Source organism: Choloepus didactylus, chromosome 9 (assembly GCF_015220235.1).
Source record: "Choloepus didactylus isolate mChoDid1 chromosome 9, mChoDid1.pri, whole genome shotgun sequence".
Lineage (NCBI taxonomy): Eukaryota > Metazoa > Chordata > Mammalia > Pilosa > Megalonychidae > Choloepus > Choloepus didactylus.
The window spans coordinates 72187719-72204628 of record NC_051315.1 but is presented as its reverse complement, the minus strand read 5'-3'; the positions used below and the strand labels follow the sequence as shown (position 1 = coordinate 72204628).

General features: G+C 34.8%; 1 protein-coding gene across 2 annotated transcripts in view; it reads left to right on the top strand.

Annotated features, from left to right (window-relative positions):
• PDE1A (phosphodiesterase 1A) overlaps window positions 1-13218 on the top strand; it is a 460100-nt gene extending 446882 nt beyond the window's left edge. For both annotated transcript variants that reach the window (XM_037849350.1, XM_037849349.1), the window contains exons 14-15: window positions 6114-6230; window positions 9323-13218. In XM_037849350.1, the coding sequence (XP_037705278.1) occupies window positions 6114-6187 (74 nt within the window). In that variant the 3' untranslated portion in view covers window positions 6188-6230; window positions 9323-13218. The remainder of the gene's footprint in view (window positions 1-6113; window positions 6231-9322) is intronic.
• Window positions 13219-16910: the final 3692 nt, after the last annotated feature.

The window sequence follows — 16910 nt, the reverse complement described above, 5'->3', positions numbered from 1 at the left end:
TCCTGTGACTCTTTTAGGCAGACAAATGCAATTGGAAGGGCCTAAACGTCAGTATTCTAGACCTTCTGTCTTGGATGCCAGCTTCCCAACCTTCCTACCCCCAAGGACAATCAATATCCTTAGATCACCAAATATTTCAGTGTCTAACACACATGTGCATTGGGAGTATGGATTAATTCTAGAGTTTGCTAATGTAAATCAGTGTATTTTCCTTGAAATTAGAGTTTTTTGTTTTGCTTTAGTGGACCAAGAAATAATTGAGCTATTTCTTGATTGGATTTTGTCAACACTTTACCAAATAAGATGTTACTTCTTCTAACTTTATAGAGTTGGAACTAGCACATTTGGGATGTAGGTGGTGATTTTCTTCAGCAGCCCGCCTTCTTTCACTTTTTATCTTTCTTGGTACTTACTGTTCAGTCCTCTCTTTTATTATTTTCTTCATACACTCTGCAGAGTAAAAAGCAGAAAGGGCACTTAAAAATGTTTTCTCTCCAGATGCATTTAAAATAAAAGCAAAACCCTAACATAGAGAGAGTACTTTCCTCTGGTTTCAAAGGATTTTCAGTTCTCCAGCTGTAAGACATTATATTATATCGATGCCAAAACACTCATTTATCCAACATTACATTTCTCCAGTGACTATAGCTTTTAATCTTTGCCCATCAATTCATTCCAATTATTTGCAGCATAATCTACAAAAAAGAACAAAAATAGAATGCAAGCAACATAGCCAAATCTGCCTGGTTGAGAAAATACTGTTGTACATAGCAAAAGTAACATTTTTCCCATGAAGAAATGAGAATGCAGTGTGACTCCAGAACTACCTTCTCTGATGAAAAGACTGCCCAAACCAATTTTATGCAGGGTAAATATTTTTAAAACACTATTTGCTGTTGCTGTTTTAGTTTCCTAGCTGCTAAAACAAATAATACACGGTGGTTTGGCTTAAACAACGAAAACATATTCGCTTGCAGTTTTGAGGCTGGGTGAAGTTCAAAATCAAGGCATCAGCACAGCAATGCTTTAGGAGACTGTGGCATGATCCTTGGTCCTTAGCTTTTCTGTCATAGGGCAATCTTCTCTTTTTTCTTCTGGGTTCCATTGACTTCCAGCTTCTGGCTGCTGCCTGTGATTTCTCTCTGTCTGACTTTCATTCTGCTTCTAAAGGACTTCAGTAATCTGGATTAAAGCCCAACTTGATTTAGTTGGGCCACACGTTAAATGAAATAACATCTTTATTTACAATGGGTCTACATCTACTAAAATAAGGACCAAGACTAAGAAGTTGTCCAAACTGGGGTACACAGTTCAATTCACATCCTTGTTAAATAAGGAAAACTTGGCTAGAGTATTTTTCTGCGGGGTGATTTGGGGCTCTGCCACCCAAAGGCTATATTGCCTTGGAGGAGTCTATTATCTCTTCTGATCATATGCTCCTCATCTCTAAGATGGAAATTATTGTGATAAATTTCTACTCACATTCAGGGATTATTGGGTTGCACAAATCAGAAATATATGTGAGAGTGCATTATAACTATTAAATTAAGTCAAAAATTGTTTTATAGCCATAGAAGTTACCTTTTATATTAATAGTAAATCCTAAATATTAGAAAAATACAACTAGTACATCAAATTTCTTTTTTTTTTGAATTACTATTTAGAACAAAACTAATTTTTAAAAAGAGAGTAGATTTAAAGTCTGTTTAAAGAAAAATATTAGGTTAATAAAAAGATAGGTGGCATATGGATATGGCAGAAATGGTGAAGAGAGTATATGAATAATTATAGTTTGGCAAACAGAACAACTCAAGGTCAAGATTCTGACTTTTTCAGAGGGATCTAGCCACTTACCACGTCTGAGTTTGTGGGCAGATTACTCAAGCTAAATCACAGCCTCAATTTCCACAATTTTTAAACCTTACTTCATAGGGTTACTGTGAGGATTAAGTGAGTTAAGATGTGTGAAGCGCTTAGAATAGTGCCTGTCACCTAGGAGGTGTTCACAAAATGTTGGTTATTATTGTTATAGCTTTGATTATATAATACTTTTAATTATTTTGATTTTTTTGGATTAATTTTTAATGATTATTTTTCAAATAATGCTGCAAAGGAGACCAGGCTTGGAGAGCTGGAGTCTCTAATATCCATTTGATAGTGTGCCTTGTTGTATTGCTCCCCATAAATATTGTTTTATACAATCTATGAATCTAGCACACTGTGATTCTAATAAAATAATAGTGAGCTCAAATTCCAAGCAAAGAGCCTGGATTATCTAAATTTAGAGGATTTCTGTTTGTTTTGGTAGGTCTGTCTTCCCTGTGACCATCTACCATCCTCTGGCCAAATTCAGACAGTTTATAAAGCAAAGACAAGATGTTTCCAGCACTTTACAAATTATTTTCTGAAGTTTTAACTTTTGAAACTGGTTAAATGAACATGTATAAGCTCTTTGAGATGAGCAGAATTATCTGAAGTCCTGCACTTTCACTACCATTTTCCTGGAGGTAGGACCCAACAAGCTTCCATGCACTTGCTTTGAACAGACAATATATTATTTATGCATTCCTAATGGGTGGCTTTCTATATATGCAAGCTTCCAAATCACTTTAGTAAATTGAAGTTCCAATGGCAATTTATTGGTCTTATTGGAGAAACAATTAAAAGCCAACAGTTTTGACTTCAGGTTCCAGTTGTGTCTGCACTGGAGGAAATCTCTTGATTACTCTGGGCCTGTTCCTTGCCTGTAAAATAAAATTAGACTAGATCAAAGATTCTAACCTTTGGTTGTGAAGATAGGCTCTATACATTTGGAGAGTGAATTTTACTAATCTTTAAGCGAATGGGCATTTCCTTCATTTCTAGGCCACAATACACAGTAACATTTGTAGTACTTGTGTTTTTCACCAGTAGAAATCACAGATATTTCCATAACACATTAAATTTCTTGAAGATCTTGAAATATCATTTATCATTATTTCAAAAATACATAGATATTATACCTGCATCTAGACCTTGTTATTTAATACATTAATAAAGAAGCATTCATATTACTATATCACACCACTAGGTTTATTTAAATATCTTGATAAAATATATTTTAATGTAAGTGAATCCTTTGAATACTATGTATTTTATTTTATTTATTTAAGAAATTTTTCTCTGAAAAGGAGCATATAGGTTTTACCATACTACAAGAGGGACCCATGATTCAAAAATGTTTACGGTTTTAGACTAGATGGATGTTTCTCAAGGTGATTCTTTTATAGATCCCTATTGGACAGTGAAGATCATCTAAGATGATCTCTAATGGATCAAACAAATGCAAGTCATTTTTTCTTTTCTGGCAGAATGATAGGTCGAAATGATTTGCCCTTCTTTTTTTAACACAATTTTATGGAGATAAACTCACATACCATATAATCCATCCAAAACTATACAATCAATGGCTTACAGTATCATCATATAGTTAGTTGTGCATTCATCACCACAATCAATTTTCAAGAACTTTCATTACTCCAAAAATAAAGAAAAAAATATAAAAACATAAAAAAAAAGAAATAAAAAAAGAACACCCAAACCATCCCATACCCTTTATCCCCTCTATTATTTATATGTTTGTGTCATTATTTTATTACTCATCTGCCCATACACTAGTTAAAGGGAGTGTCAGTCACCAGGTTTTCATTATCACATAGGTACACAATAAAAGCTATACAGTTATACAATTATTATCAAGAATCAAGTCTTTTGGATTGCCATTCAACAGATTCAGATATTTCCTTCTAGCTATTCCAATACACTAGAAACTAAAAAGGAATATCTATATAGTGCATTTAAGAATAACTTCTAGATTGACCTCTTGACTCTATTTGAGATCTCTCAGCCACTGAAATTTTATTTTGTTTCATTTCTTTTCCCTCTTTTGGTCAAGACAGTATTCTCAATCCCACAATTCCAGGGCCAGGCTCATCCCTGGGAGTCCTGTCCCTCGTTGCCAGAGAGACTTATACCCCTGGGAGTCATGTCCCACGAAGAGGGAATGGTAGTGAGTTTAGTTTATTTGCTAGTATGCTGAGAGAAAGAGGACACATCAGAGCAAGAAAAGAGGTTGTTTGAGGGGTGACTCTCTGGCATAATTATTAGTAGTATGCTTTTCTTTTTAAAGAAAGGGTTAGTTACAAGTAATATTACTTAAGTCACTTGTAAAGACTTCTGCAACTAAAGAGTCATTAATTAAAAGTTAATTTGCTGATGACTCTGAGTTTTCTTAAGCAATCTGGCTACCATGAAATGCTTGGTAATGTTGGGCATGTGCTGGGATTCTAGTTTTCAAGAAAGACACTTTGTTTCAGAGCTGTGTAACTCTTGTCTTGATTTGGCTATAGTTTTTAATGACTGTTTATCTAACTACATGTAGAGAATTACAATAGGATGTTATTTGTTTATCCTTTTGGGATTTGTCTTTTGTAATCATTGCATTATTACCATTTTGATTAATTTGTTCCTCTTTCACTCTTTTTTTATTGGTTAATTAATTTTCCACTAGAAATAAAAACAATTGGTGGTAGGTTGACCTCAGTGTCCTTTCCCCATTGCAAAAATCTCCTTCAAAAATTTTTGGAACGAGTGAATTAACAACTTATATTCCTTCCTTTTAATTCAGTCAATTGTATTCCATTCTATTCTGTAATGTTACAGTCTATTCTAGTCTGTTTTTTTTTTTTTTTCTGTTTTAATCTAGTCTTAATAACAGGACAATTAAATCAGAACTTAAGCCAAATCCTAAGATGATAAATGCCAGAAAACAAATTGAATTGTGAGGCAGAAATTTCAAAGAAGATACAAAAGCCAGTTACTGGACTCTTAAAACTCTCTCCCAGCTCAAACAAATGAAAGGGTCAGGTGATTAAAGATTAAAGACAGATTTATTTAAAGAGAGCTCAGTTATTGGAGAAAGTATAGAAATACTTCCCTCTTCATTTCCAGTGAAGGAAGGTTTCCCCAGAACACCTGGAGAGCTTGATGCTAAGGAACTATTAGGAATGGAGTCAGTTCCTATGTAAGAGATCTAAAGTGTTAGATGATGACAAGTGAGTCAGAGGATAGGAGGTTATATAGGCCTCAGCCTTTCCTCAAATAGTTTATGGGAACACATGCTTCATGAGTGTTTCCTGTGAAGTAAATGTGGCCACCTGTATTGGGAAGGGTGATGGGTCTTCAGCAGACAGAAGTTGGAGATATACCAACAAATTTCCAGGGGCTGTAGAAGTTGTAAAGGAAGAGAAAGTCATGTGCCCATTCCAAGCTGGTAAGAAGTCACCAGCCATGGTTGCACCTTTGAAGAGCTCAGCAATGTGTCCACAAAAGAAAGTTAGCTCTAAACCCCTCAGAAAGAGCATTCCATTATACATGAATATTTCCTGAAATATCAAGTTAATTTTGACTCAAAAAATTAATTTTTGCCTATTTTATTTACTCTTTCATGAGACTCTCTCATCATATATTTGTTTTATATATCTATCTTTAATAGATACTCTACAACCTCTCCAGAAATGTTGGAATATTTTCTGTGCTAATGTTTCATTTTTCTTCAAAGTTTATATAGAAGCTGAGTGATTCTGAGATTATAAATTCCACTAGTTTGTTTTGGCAGACTATGCTTATCTTAAATATTGCTATTAACTTATACTCATTTGTTTTAAATTCACAGCAGCTAAGGGATGTGTGGTAAAAGACACTGATCTTTAAAGAGTTTGTTTAAAAGAGTTTGTTTCAATTTAAAAAATATTCACAGGAAACATACACAATTTTTACGTGTGATTTAATAGATGTCTAAACATGTCTCATCTGTTTTATTTCTTTATTCGTAAATGAAATTGCAACTTCAAAGAGCTAGCTGTATAACCACCACAAGGTGACTTGTTGTACTCAGTAAGTCCACAGCCTGAAAAGTAAATGCTTGGTAACTTTGGAGAAAAAAGCCACAAAATCCATTGTAAAATCCAGTCTTCCATAAATTTTACAAATGTCTTTTGTCTTTTGACCGTATTGGGTTTTTCCAAAGACCTATTTTATTTTTGTTTGCTTGTTTTTGTTTTTTTTTTTTTTAGGTGAGCCTGATCGTCACAAGAACTCAGAAGACTTAGTAAATGCTGAAGAAAAACATACTGATATACATCTGTAGGTTTGAAACACCTTAAAGGCTTCTGTCATTTTAAATATGAGAGGTAATTTTATTCTTTAGACAAGAAACCTACTTTCTAAAATGAATAATTTGTAGAATATTACAAGAGATTAAATTGTCTTATTTAAATATCTCCATGTGTTCTTTTTAAAAATCTCTGTCTTATATCATCTGAGGCAAAACCTTAACAGGTAAACTGAAACATTATTTTTTACCTTTACCTTTTCAAAATGTTCTTCATTTACTCATCAATAAAAATCATACTTACAGAGATGTTTTATTTCTTTAAAAATAATGAATTATGTAGTCCTTGGGGAGGTTTAATCCTGATTTCTTTTTCTACTACATGTAGGAAACATGAATGTTTTACACTAGATGTAACAAAGCAAGAACATATTAAGAAACAAACATCAGTGGGTAACAAAATCTGTGATATTTGTGTCAGTGGTTCTTTTATTAAAAATTCAACTTCCAGGGATTGCCATCAATCTACCATATCATTAATTCTGGGAATGGAGCCTTGGAAATCTGAATTTTTAATAAGCCTGACCTTTGATATTTCTCCCACTAAAGTTAAGAACCACTGTCTTGGGCCTAGAGAAGAGGTGCAAGACTTAGAAAGGTAGAATGTGTAATTATAGTGGAGATGTCTTAGTGTATACTCAAAAAATTTAAGAGAGAAAACCCAGGAGCTTCAACAAGTTCTGTCATTGGAGTGGAGGTGGGGGTAAGAGAAAATGCTGAGGGTAACATATCACATCTTTGAGATGCAATCATTAGTCCCTCAGATGTTGCTTTAGATATGAAAGAGTTAAAATGTGACTAGCTTTTAAGATAATTCCTTCCCCAATATTCTTGCATTGATTATATAACTTTTATTCATAATAATCATTTCATTAATGGTGATTAATTACCAAGTGTTAGGCACTGAGGTAAACATCTTTCATCTATTATTTCACTTGGTTCTTTCAACAATTCCAGAGCCAGTGATTCTTATTTTACGTTTGACGCTCAGAAAGAAATCAAGCTTCAAAGTAGCTGTTCAGCAATTAAAACCCATCTTTATATATAATTACCATGATATTTCACCTTAGGTTAGCTACAGCAATTCCTTGCCATACCTCCCTCAAGCTATAACTTTATTACCTTTAGAGTCAGTGGTCCTTTCAGAAGACTCTGTGAGTCCTGATGACATTTGATAGAGCTCCAAGGTATTACTTCTAGGGAATACTCATTGAATGGAGTAATTTATAGATGTTTTAAATAACAAAGGGTTTTGTTTTCAAATAAATGTCAATAAAAGCCTGAGTTAAACAAAATTAAGCAAGATTCTTATCAGAATATCTCCAAGTCAATGTGCAATATTTATCTTCAAAATTTAGGATCAGCATTTCCTAAGAATTTATGATATCAAGCTGGAAGAGCTGTGAACATTTTCCAAAAATAGTGACTGGGAAACAGAGGTTACAAGTACATTTGTAAAAGGACTGAAATGACTGTTTGATATATGAAAATGTCTAAGGCAAAAAAATAAATTATCTGTCAGATGGGACTCAATTGGTGGTTAATGAGTCCTCTTTTTCCTTTTGACAAAAATACCCATAAACTGGCATAGTTTGAGACCCACTCAAACTAAATAGTGATAGTCAAACCCCAGCAGGCTGTTTGACTTTTTTTTTTCCTAAATAGGACCAACTAGATCATTTATATTCCTTCTCAGTTTGAGAAAGCTCCTTGTTCAGTGTATCATCTTCCAGGAAACATGATCTTTAATAGGTGAAATTCACATGCCTTCAAGGAGCAGGCAGGTCTCTTCAGTAGGGAAATGAGCAAGTTATAAAACGGGAGTTCAGAAGAGGTGACAATTGGCAGCTGTGACTCGTGCATGTGTCTAGGAAACAGTAAGGAGACCTAGAGAAAGCATGGCACAACCAACCTGTAGGCTCTTGCCAACTACTCTTTGACTCTGGCAGACTTTTGTCATGCAAGAATGAAGGACTAGTATTTCCAGATATTTTTATATATTAAAAGATTTTCTTATGTAAAATCTTCCAATATTTCATGTTAGCTCACAGTTTTTTGAAACACCACGTAGGCTAGACGGAATATGCCTCAGGGTCAGATGTTGCCTGCAGGCTCCCAGTTTGCATATTCCTCATAGCTTCCTTGTGACAGAGAGCTTATTCTTGCTGGCCGCCAGAACTGCACAGTTGCTAAGGAGTAGTTAAAGGCAGTAGAAATCAAGCTGAGGAGGATATTGCCCACAACCCTCCCCACCCCAAGTCTGAAAGCTCCTTTTCACTGTGCAGGCCCCATTATGATACTGAAAAAAATCACCTTTCCCAGAAAATACTGAAGACTAATTAAACTTGTGCTATGTTGAGACTCCATAAATCAATGTGCAACACAACACATAGGAAGAGAAATAAGAACCTTTTAAATCTATTTTTCAAACTACTGTATAATTTTCATCAGCATTTCTAAGAGATTTCAGTCCAAAAGAATGTTTTGTTTTGCTTATATTTTTCTTTTATGTTTTTGTTAAAATGAATGAGATAGGAAATGAATGTACAATCCCATGCTGCTTTATTATTTAAGATATGATGGCATATCATTTATCATATTGTCTTCCTTGAAAGATATGTCAGAGATCACTGGCATTTCAAAAGCAAACCAAATCAGACCTGCTATTATTCATTGGGAGTGAAGTGCTCCATAATCCTACCCACATCAGCTCTTGAGTGTTGAGTGGACTGTACAACAAGAGTTCAAAAATCTAAGGGCGTTGTGGGCTGAATTTAGTCCATAGATTTACTTTTTTTAATTTCCACTCTGATTTAAAATACATTTTTGAATATCTTTAGGCATGGCTTATGCCAGGACTCTATGGCTATTTGAGTTTGTGACTTCTGTCCCAAATAATCAAAATTCTCTCTGGAATAAAGACACACGCACACATGCACACACACACACACACACACACACAAATAGGAAGAGGAATTCTAAGTGATATAAAACCAATATATATTATATACTGATAAATCCCTTATTTTTGACAAAGTGTATAAAGTTGAATGTGAAATTGGCTGAATATATGATCAAATCATGATCATTTTCATTTGGATTTTATTTCAGAATAATAAGAGTTAAAAAATCCTAAATCTTCAACTTTCCACAAAGCTGTGTTCTCCTCTTTCAACATACACTTGGATCAGGCCATTTTCCTGGAAGCCTATAGAAGGATTTAATAAAATGAACATACATCCTGAGCTGGTAACATAGGTCAAGAAGTAAATATGCTCAAAGTTGCTGTTAGCATTTTTGGTGAGTGCTTCTGCCATTTTCTTTCACAATTTGGCCTTCTTCAATTAAGTCAGAGAAATTTTTGGCACAAAAGTTGGACAGTTAAAAAATTTTTATTGGTTACACGTGCAGAATACGAGACATTTTCGAATTTACAACAAATTTTTCAAGGTCTGAAGTAAGAGGAAAGCAAAACAAAATTATGGAAAATATTTTTTGCATTTTGAAGGAAAGTCTGTTTAAATTGTTCTTGTCATTTTAAATACATGAGAACAAAATAAGAGGTGGAACTCTTCAGAAACTTTAGTTGAAGTTCTATGGCAACAATGGAGTATCATCGCACTGGCTTTGTGAGCTAAGGGAAACCTCACTGAAACTCTAGAGCTGGGAAACAGCAGTGAAACCTTTCCCTAAAACCAGTGGATCAACCTGCATTCATCACCATGGTTTCAAGGCCCTAATGCATCACCTGCAATGCAAGTCACACATTACCTAAAGTCCACGTTAACAAGAGCCTTCAGCTGCTGCTGGAGATGGACACTAGAACTGAGATTGGAATTTGCCTGCTAACAGAATTTAGTAAAACATATTAAAGGCCAAGGGATAAGAGACAAGAAGTATGTGGTGTGTGTGTGTGTGTGTGTGTGTCTCTGTCTGTATTTGAAAATGTCTATGAAAATGGAAGCCCACACTTTTCTGTACAGATAACGTTATATGACATGGCATTTTAATTTTACTACACAGGAACAAACTGCAACTCCTTGGAGTCCCTGCTTTCTTGTCATGTTTTGCCTGAGCATGTGCAAGGCCTTTCCTTTACTCCAAGCTAAAGAATTTTTGTTTTTGTTATTAGCTGATAAGAAAGGTCAAGCACAATTGGATGTTGTAACTTTTCACTGTACAAGCACTTCAAAGATTGTGAGATTAAGTGACTTTGTCTTTGTGAAAGGTAGAAATTGGATGGGAAAAAAACACAAGAATAGCCTTCAATTAAAGAATGAACTGAAGGAGTACTCATCCATCCTAATGACTTATCTGTTGCACCTGCTTCTTTCCTGGATTCCACAATGCTAAGCAATATTTTAGAAATGGATACAATCAGAAACTTTTAAGCCTAAGTAGTGGGATTATATCACTCACAACTTCTATCACTTTAAATGTGTAAGCCATATTCTATATGCATATTTTGTATTCAATTATTCTAATTTAAAATATATTTGTGCATAGATGGTGTATAAAGTGCTTTAAAATGTTCTGTTAATAAAATCCTTAGCATGTGTTTCACCTGAACCTTGGGAAGAACACAGCTAAATAACTGATTGTAAGATAGACATTACAATGCAACTGATATTTTAAATGTAAGCAGTAAAGATTGATCTATATGATATGTTGGGGGAAAATGTATAGATGTGAACATCATGGTGACTTTTTGTCCTTTAAAGTGGACTTTTTATTTCTATTTATGGAGAAATTATAATTCCTGCTTTTAATGTCTTTTTAAATTAGCTATTTACTAGCAAGAAAAATATTTTGCATTTAAAATAGAATCAGACTATCTGGGAAGTCTAATTACTATTGTTCCTATTTGAACCGTTGTCTTTCAATAAAGCTATAGAATCTTTTGAGGGAGAAGTAAATCGAAACACTGTTTCTCAAATGCCATAGGCATTTCCTACTTTGTTCCTACTAATTCCTTAAGATCTGTCGACTTTGTTACTGAAAATAGAGGAATATAAAGAATTCATCAATTTCTGTACTTGGGCTTTAGCCTAATTTTCCACATTATGTGATTTATAAAGCACTGTGACTGAACTTCCAGAGGGAGTGGAGAAAAGATGCTGCATTTCCTCAGGAGAGCTGTCATGCTGCTTGATGCCCTTTTTCCTTTCTTGTTCTCTTTCTCTCCCTCCCTCTTTCTCTAACATTTCCCCTCTGTTGCTTCTTTATTCATTCCCTACCTCTTTCTTCACCCTGCTTCCTTTTCTCTCCCCCTTTGTCCCTCTCCCCTTTCTGTCTCTCATTCCAACAGGTGATGTTTTTCAGCACCATCCCATCCATCCAGCACCTCCTACATCAGTGGAGAAGTAAAGAAAGACAGGTACCAATCAGCAGTAAGTCAGACTTGAGGTTACTTGTACTTACTCCTGCAAACAGCAATGTTGAGGCATTCTGAAGAAAGGGACTGCTGAGTTAGGCTGCTGCACTTTGAAAATCTTGCTTTGTTTTGCATTTTTGTCCTCAGCTACCCAACATATATATCTTGCAATTTCATATGCCTTTTCATTAAACTAGGACCTCTTTTATTTAATTTTTAATATGACAGTCTACAAATCTTGTGTTTTTATTCTGCTGTAATTCTCTGTATTTCCTATTATATATGATTGCTAAATAAATCATATTTGAGGGAAAATATTGTGAAATATTTGGTGATTGATGTCATTCAAGTTGGTGGGACATTGAACAGTTGGAGAAATCAGGGAAAACCAGAAGTAACTAATTTAAAAAATTGACATGAGTTTTGTCAGAGAATGATTTGTGTTCTATTGAAAAATACTAATTGAACACTTATCATTACACCTATTATTTGCAAGCTCCTGGTGTATAAGGAATATAGATACATGAATTCTTTAAAAAGTTCAAATCTTGTATAGGAAATAATACATACACATAAATAACTAAAATGCCACATATAAAATTAATCAGGTCCATAAAAAAGAGGAGCAAATAAAAAGCACCTCTGGATATTAGAGGAGGTAAAAATTGCTTCCATCTCTAGTGCTTCCAAGAAGACCTCTTGGAATAGATGGTACATGAGTTAAACTTTAAATAATAGTAGAAACTTGTATTTATTGACTATTTTCTACATATAGCCTGTTTTGAATGCTTAACAAATATTATCTCAAATTCTCACAATAATCCAGCAAAGTGTGTATTGATAGGAGTAAAAATCACCGAGTCTCAAAGAAAGAGGCTTCTTCAAGGCCATACAGCTTTCAAATAGCAGACTCCAGATTTTATTTAGTTCTAGATCTTTCTGGTACCAAAGGCCTTTTTTTTTCTTTCTTCTACATCTGTGTGGGGCAGGGCAGAAGCACAGTGGAAGGGGAAGCTGTGTGAAGAAAGGACAGTATGAATAAGGCAACACCAGAAAATAAGCAGAGCCTCAAATCAATGTAAAGACTTAGTGAGTTTCAATTAATTGAATTGAGTAATAGTCACAACATGTGTCACCTTTTATGCTGTATCTCCTTGATGCCAAACCATTCCAATTGAAAATGGAGAAAGTTTTCTAGTCATCAGATATATGGCATAACCACATCTTCTACTTTAAATGTGATTATATAATAAATTTCCACCTAATATCAAAAACCTTTTAAAGGCTATATTTTAACTTGGAAAATACGTTAGGTATAAATCACATTTTTCCTTTGGAAATAACAGTAAGCCTCTGTTCTCTGTTTAATTCCTTTTCTAAATATTGCAAAACATATCCACCATTTGGTACAAGCCTTAGATAATAAAGACAATATATATATTTTAAAGTAAAAAATGAACACCTGCGTTACATATCTGTTATTTCTTTTGAAGGAATCCTAAATATTCAAGTACAAGTCCTGTGCTTGGTCCAATATGTTTATTTGAAACTGTATTTGAAGCTTTTTATCTCTTAGCAACATGAATTCATTTCTGAGCCATTTGCTTAACATTTGTGATGGTTAGAGATTTTCCTTAGCATCTCACTTTGATAAAGGTTTTTTGTTGCTGTGAATTAAAGATTACAACTATTTAATATTTATTGTTGTTTATTATGGTCTTACTATATCATTACTTTCCTTGCATTATATCTTTTACTCCTCTTAAGTACTTTTTGAGGCATTATTATCCCTATCTGATGGATGAGAAACTGTGATGGAGGCAAGGCCTGAAGGGGCAATAATTTGTGTAAGGTCATGCAGCTAGCAAGTGGAGGAGCTGGACTGAAGTGCAAAGAAGCCCCAAAACTAAGAGGCTAGACTGCCTTTGGCCACAGAGGATCTGTCATGTCTTCCTTGTCAACCATATTTGTTATCTTCCTTTTCTATGGTTCACTCCAATTTTGCAGGCACCTGTCCCTAAACACTCCTGCTCTGAGATGGTGGAATTTCCAGTGACCAAAACAGGGTCATGTGTGCTTTAGTGACCATTTAAACCGTGTATTACAGTGGAAAATGTGCTTTTGATTTCTGTGGACAGGAGGAATCATTTCCCCTGCTGCATATGTGACCCTGCTTTTCAAATAACCACTTGTCCTCAGTCTTGTCCTTTGCTACTCAAAGTACAGTCTCCAACTTGGAAATTCTTAGAAATGAAGAATCTCAGGCCCCATCTAAACCTACTGAACTGGAATTGGCATTTTAACAAGATAACTGGGTGACTTCTATGCATATCACTGTTCTAGATAGTAATTAAATTTTATGGAGGTAAGTCCAAACACCAAGCACTTCAACATAAAAATTGGTTTTCTCCACACTAGAGGCCCTTAGTAGGTGCCTTTGACTCTTGTGCCTCCTCAGATCTATTAGCAAACTGCATGGAGACAAACTATCTTTTAATGTGGTATATATATCTGCATTAATAAAATATTATTCCTTCAGTGAATAATTAGAAGCAGACTCATGAAGGCAATAGGTATGAGGAAGGCAACAAGATCTGAATGAAGGGACAGTGTGTGAGATAACTCTAGTTACTTGTTTTTCAAAAAGAACCAAAGGTTTTGAGTGGCTGGATTTGGTTGGGTAAGTCCTTCTGCATGGGAACCACCTTCCTTGAAACTTCATGCAGTACACTTTTCTGTTTTATTCTTAGTATTGTGTTTATGTCCCATCATAAGCCAATCAAGACTATAATTGCCTCTTGCTTGGGTGTTTCTTCCATTTAAGATTTCCATTTTGAAAAGTGTGAAGAATGCATGGTATTCACATGACTCTCTCCTGACCTGAGAGCTTTTAAATTACTCTAAAGGAATGCAAAGCTCAAAACATTCAGCTTTTCTCTAGACAAAGCCAGCCCAGAAAATTCTGCAAATGTGGCAACTTTTCCTCTTCAGGTATTTCTTGCTTTTACATTTTACAGTGGAACATGTAGCAACACATTTGGAAGTCAAATGCTCCATGGGAAATGAGAACAAAGCTGGTGAGAAGAAAAACCATGGGGCTATAGTGTTAATCCATGCATTGTAATTTTGAATTTTAAAATAATGAAGAGAAACCAAAGACATGTATAGGGACTTATAAAATCTAAAAAAAAGATAAATAATAATAGTAATTATATATTATAATAGCCATGTAATTTTAAATTTTAAAATGGTGACAAGAAACCAAAGGCATGTATAGGGACACATAAAATCTAAAAAGAAGATAAATAATATATATATTATAATAGCCACTAGATGGTATTGTGTCTCAAAATAAGCACAGCTGAGGTATGTACGTCAGGAAGGAAAATTTAATATTATGACTATTTACAGCTATTAAAATTTCATGCAAAGAGCCAGAATCTAATTTTCCCAAATCAAGCTTTCTTCTTGTAGATACTGTTCTATAAATTCTCTTTTAGAAAATAGTATAAAGAATTCTCACCTCCCTCCATCCAAAATAAACTTATTTTTTCTGAGTACTTGATTTTGGATGTCGACAAAATCTTATTTGTTTTCAAGTTTACTAGATCTGACAATTTATTATTTCTAAATTATTAGCTAAATGTAGAACATAAAATATATTCATTTTCACATTACTCATCCTGAAAGGTATTAAACTGTGTTAGAATTTATTTTTAATCGGCTTTCAGATGAATAATATTATATATGCATATGAACAAATGATCATAATAGTGTCTATTTAGTGCTAAGAATCTTCCTGTGCATCACACGAGCTCATTCTACCGTTAGCATGAGGTGAGTGTGCGTGTGAGGTGGATTCAGTTAAGTACCCTCATTTAGATAGGATCTTGGTCTTGATCTGCAACCTGTGGGTGTGAACCCATTGTAAATAAGATGACTTGAAGATGTTAATTTAAAATGTGGCCCAAATGAATGAGGGCAGGCCTTAATTCGGATTACTAGATCCTTTATGCGTGGAAGAAATTCAGAGACAGAAATGGAAAGCCACGGGAAGGAGGAGCCGGAAACCGGAAGTCAACAGAATGCAAAGGGAAAGGAAGGTATTTTTTCGTGGCCGGAGGCAGAAATACTAGCCAAGGAACCCCGAGGATCTCCAGCAGAACTAACAACACAAGAATGTTACAGGCTTTGGGGAGAAAGTGTCCCTTTGCGAGTGCCTCTGAGTTCGGACTTCTAGCCTCAAACCGTGAGCTATTAAGTTCCCTGTTGTGTGGTTTTTGTACAGCTCGGGCAAATTAATACAGTGTGTGTGTGTGAGTGGGTGGGTTTCAGATTAAATATTAAGACCCTAATTCAGATGGATACCAACCAGTAATGCTTTTGGAAAGCTCCACATTCTCACACGCCAATTTTCCAATCTGAAATGTATATGCTTCCTAAAACAAATTGTGCCTGTTAACCTAGACCTCTCTACTATCTTCCTAATTTGTCTGGGGCACCTCGATAGTTTGCTGTTAATATTTTCTTGAGTTTGGTAGCAACCTCTAACTTGCTGTTTACTTTAGATTAGAGATTTCAAATTTCCAAACTTGTTTTCTAACCCCTGCTACACTCATTAAAGTCAATTTTTCCTCTGAAAGACAAAACTAAATGACAGCTACAGCACATCCTGTTTTTAATTATGATTGTTTTAATGCTGTTTGTTTCCTATTACAAAACTAATGTTCATGTATTCCATTGTTTTTAAACCAATTCCCTTTCTCCGTTACAGATAGCATCTAAATGCTATTTAGCCGCCAAGGTAGACTAGGCGTTTCTTGAAGGCAGGAATTTATGTCTTGTTCCTTTTCCTCCGACAGCCTAATGCATCTTGCTTGCAGCGTATCTTAAATAAGTATCTTCAGATTGAATTGGATGTATTTAATTGATATGTTGAACCCTATGCTATCTCTTAAGTTGCTATAAAAATTGAATTAGCTGATTCAGGTAAGGACCTTAGAGACTCTCTGACATATATTTACTCAAGGAGTATTAGCTATTGATTGTTCATTTATATTAGTATTTGTTTCCCCGCCATGTGGTATAAGTATCACCTTGAGGTGATTAGCATCACATTGAAGGCTTATTAAAACACACATGGCTGGGCCCTGCCCAGGAGATTCTGATTCATTAGGTCTGGGTTGGGACTCAGGTGATGCTACTGTGATTGAACTGCGGTCCGTACTCTGAGAACCACTGGCTTACAGGCAAAGACTAAATTCCTTAGCATAACATTCAAAGCCTCTCACAGTCTGACCCCAGCCTGGTTTTTAGTCATAGCCT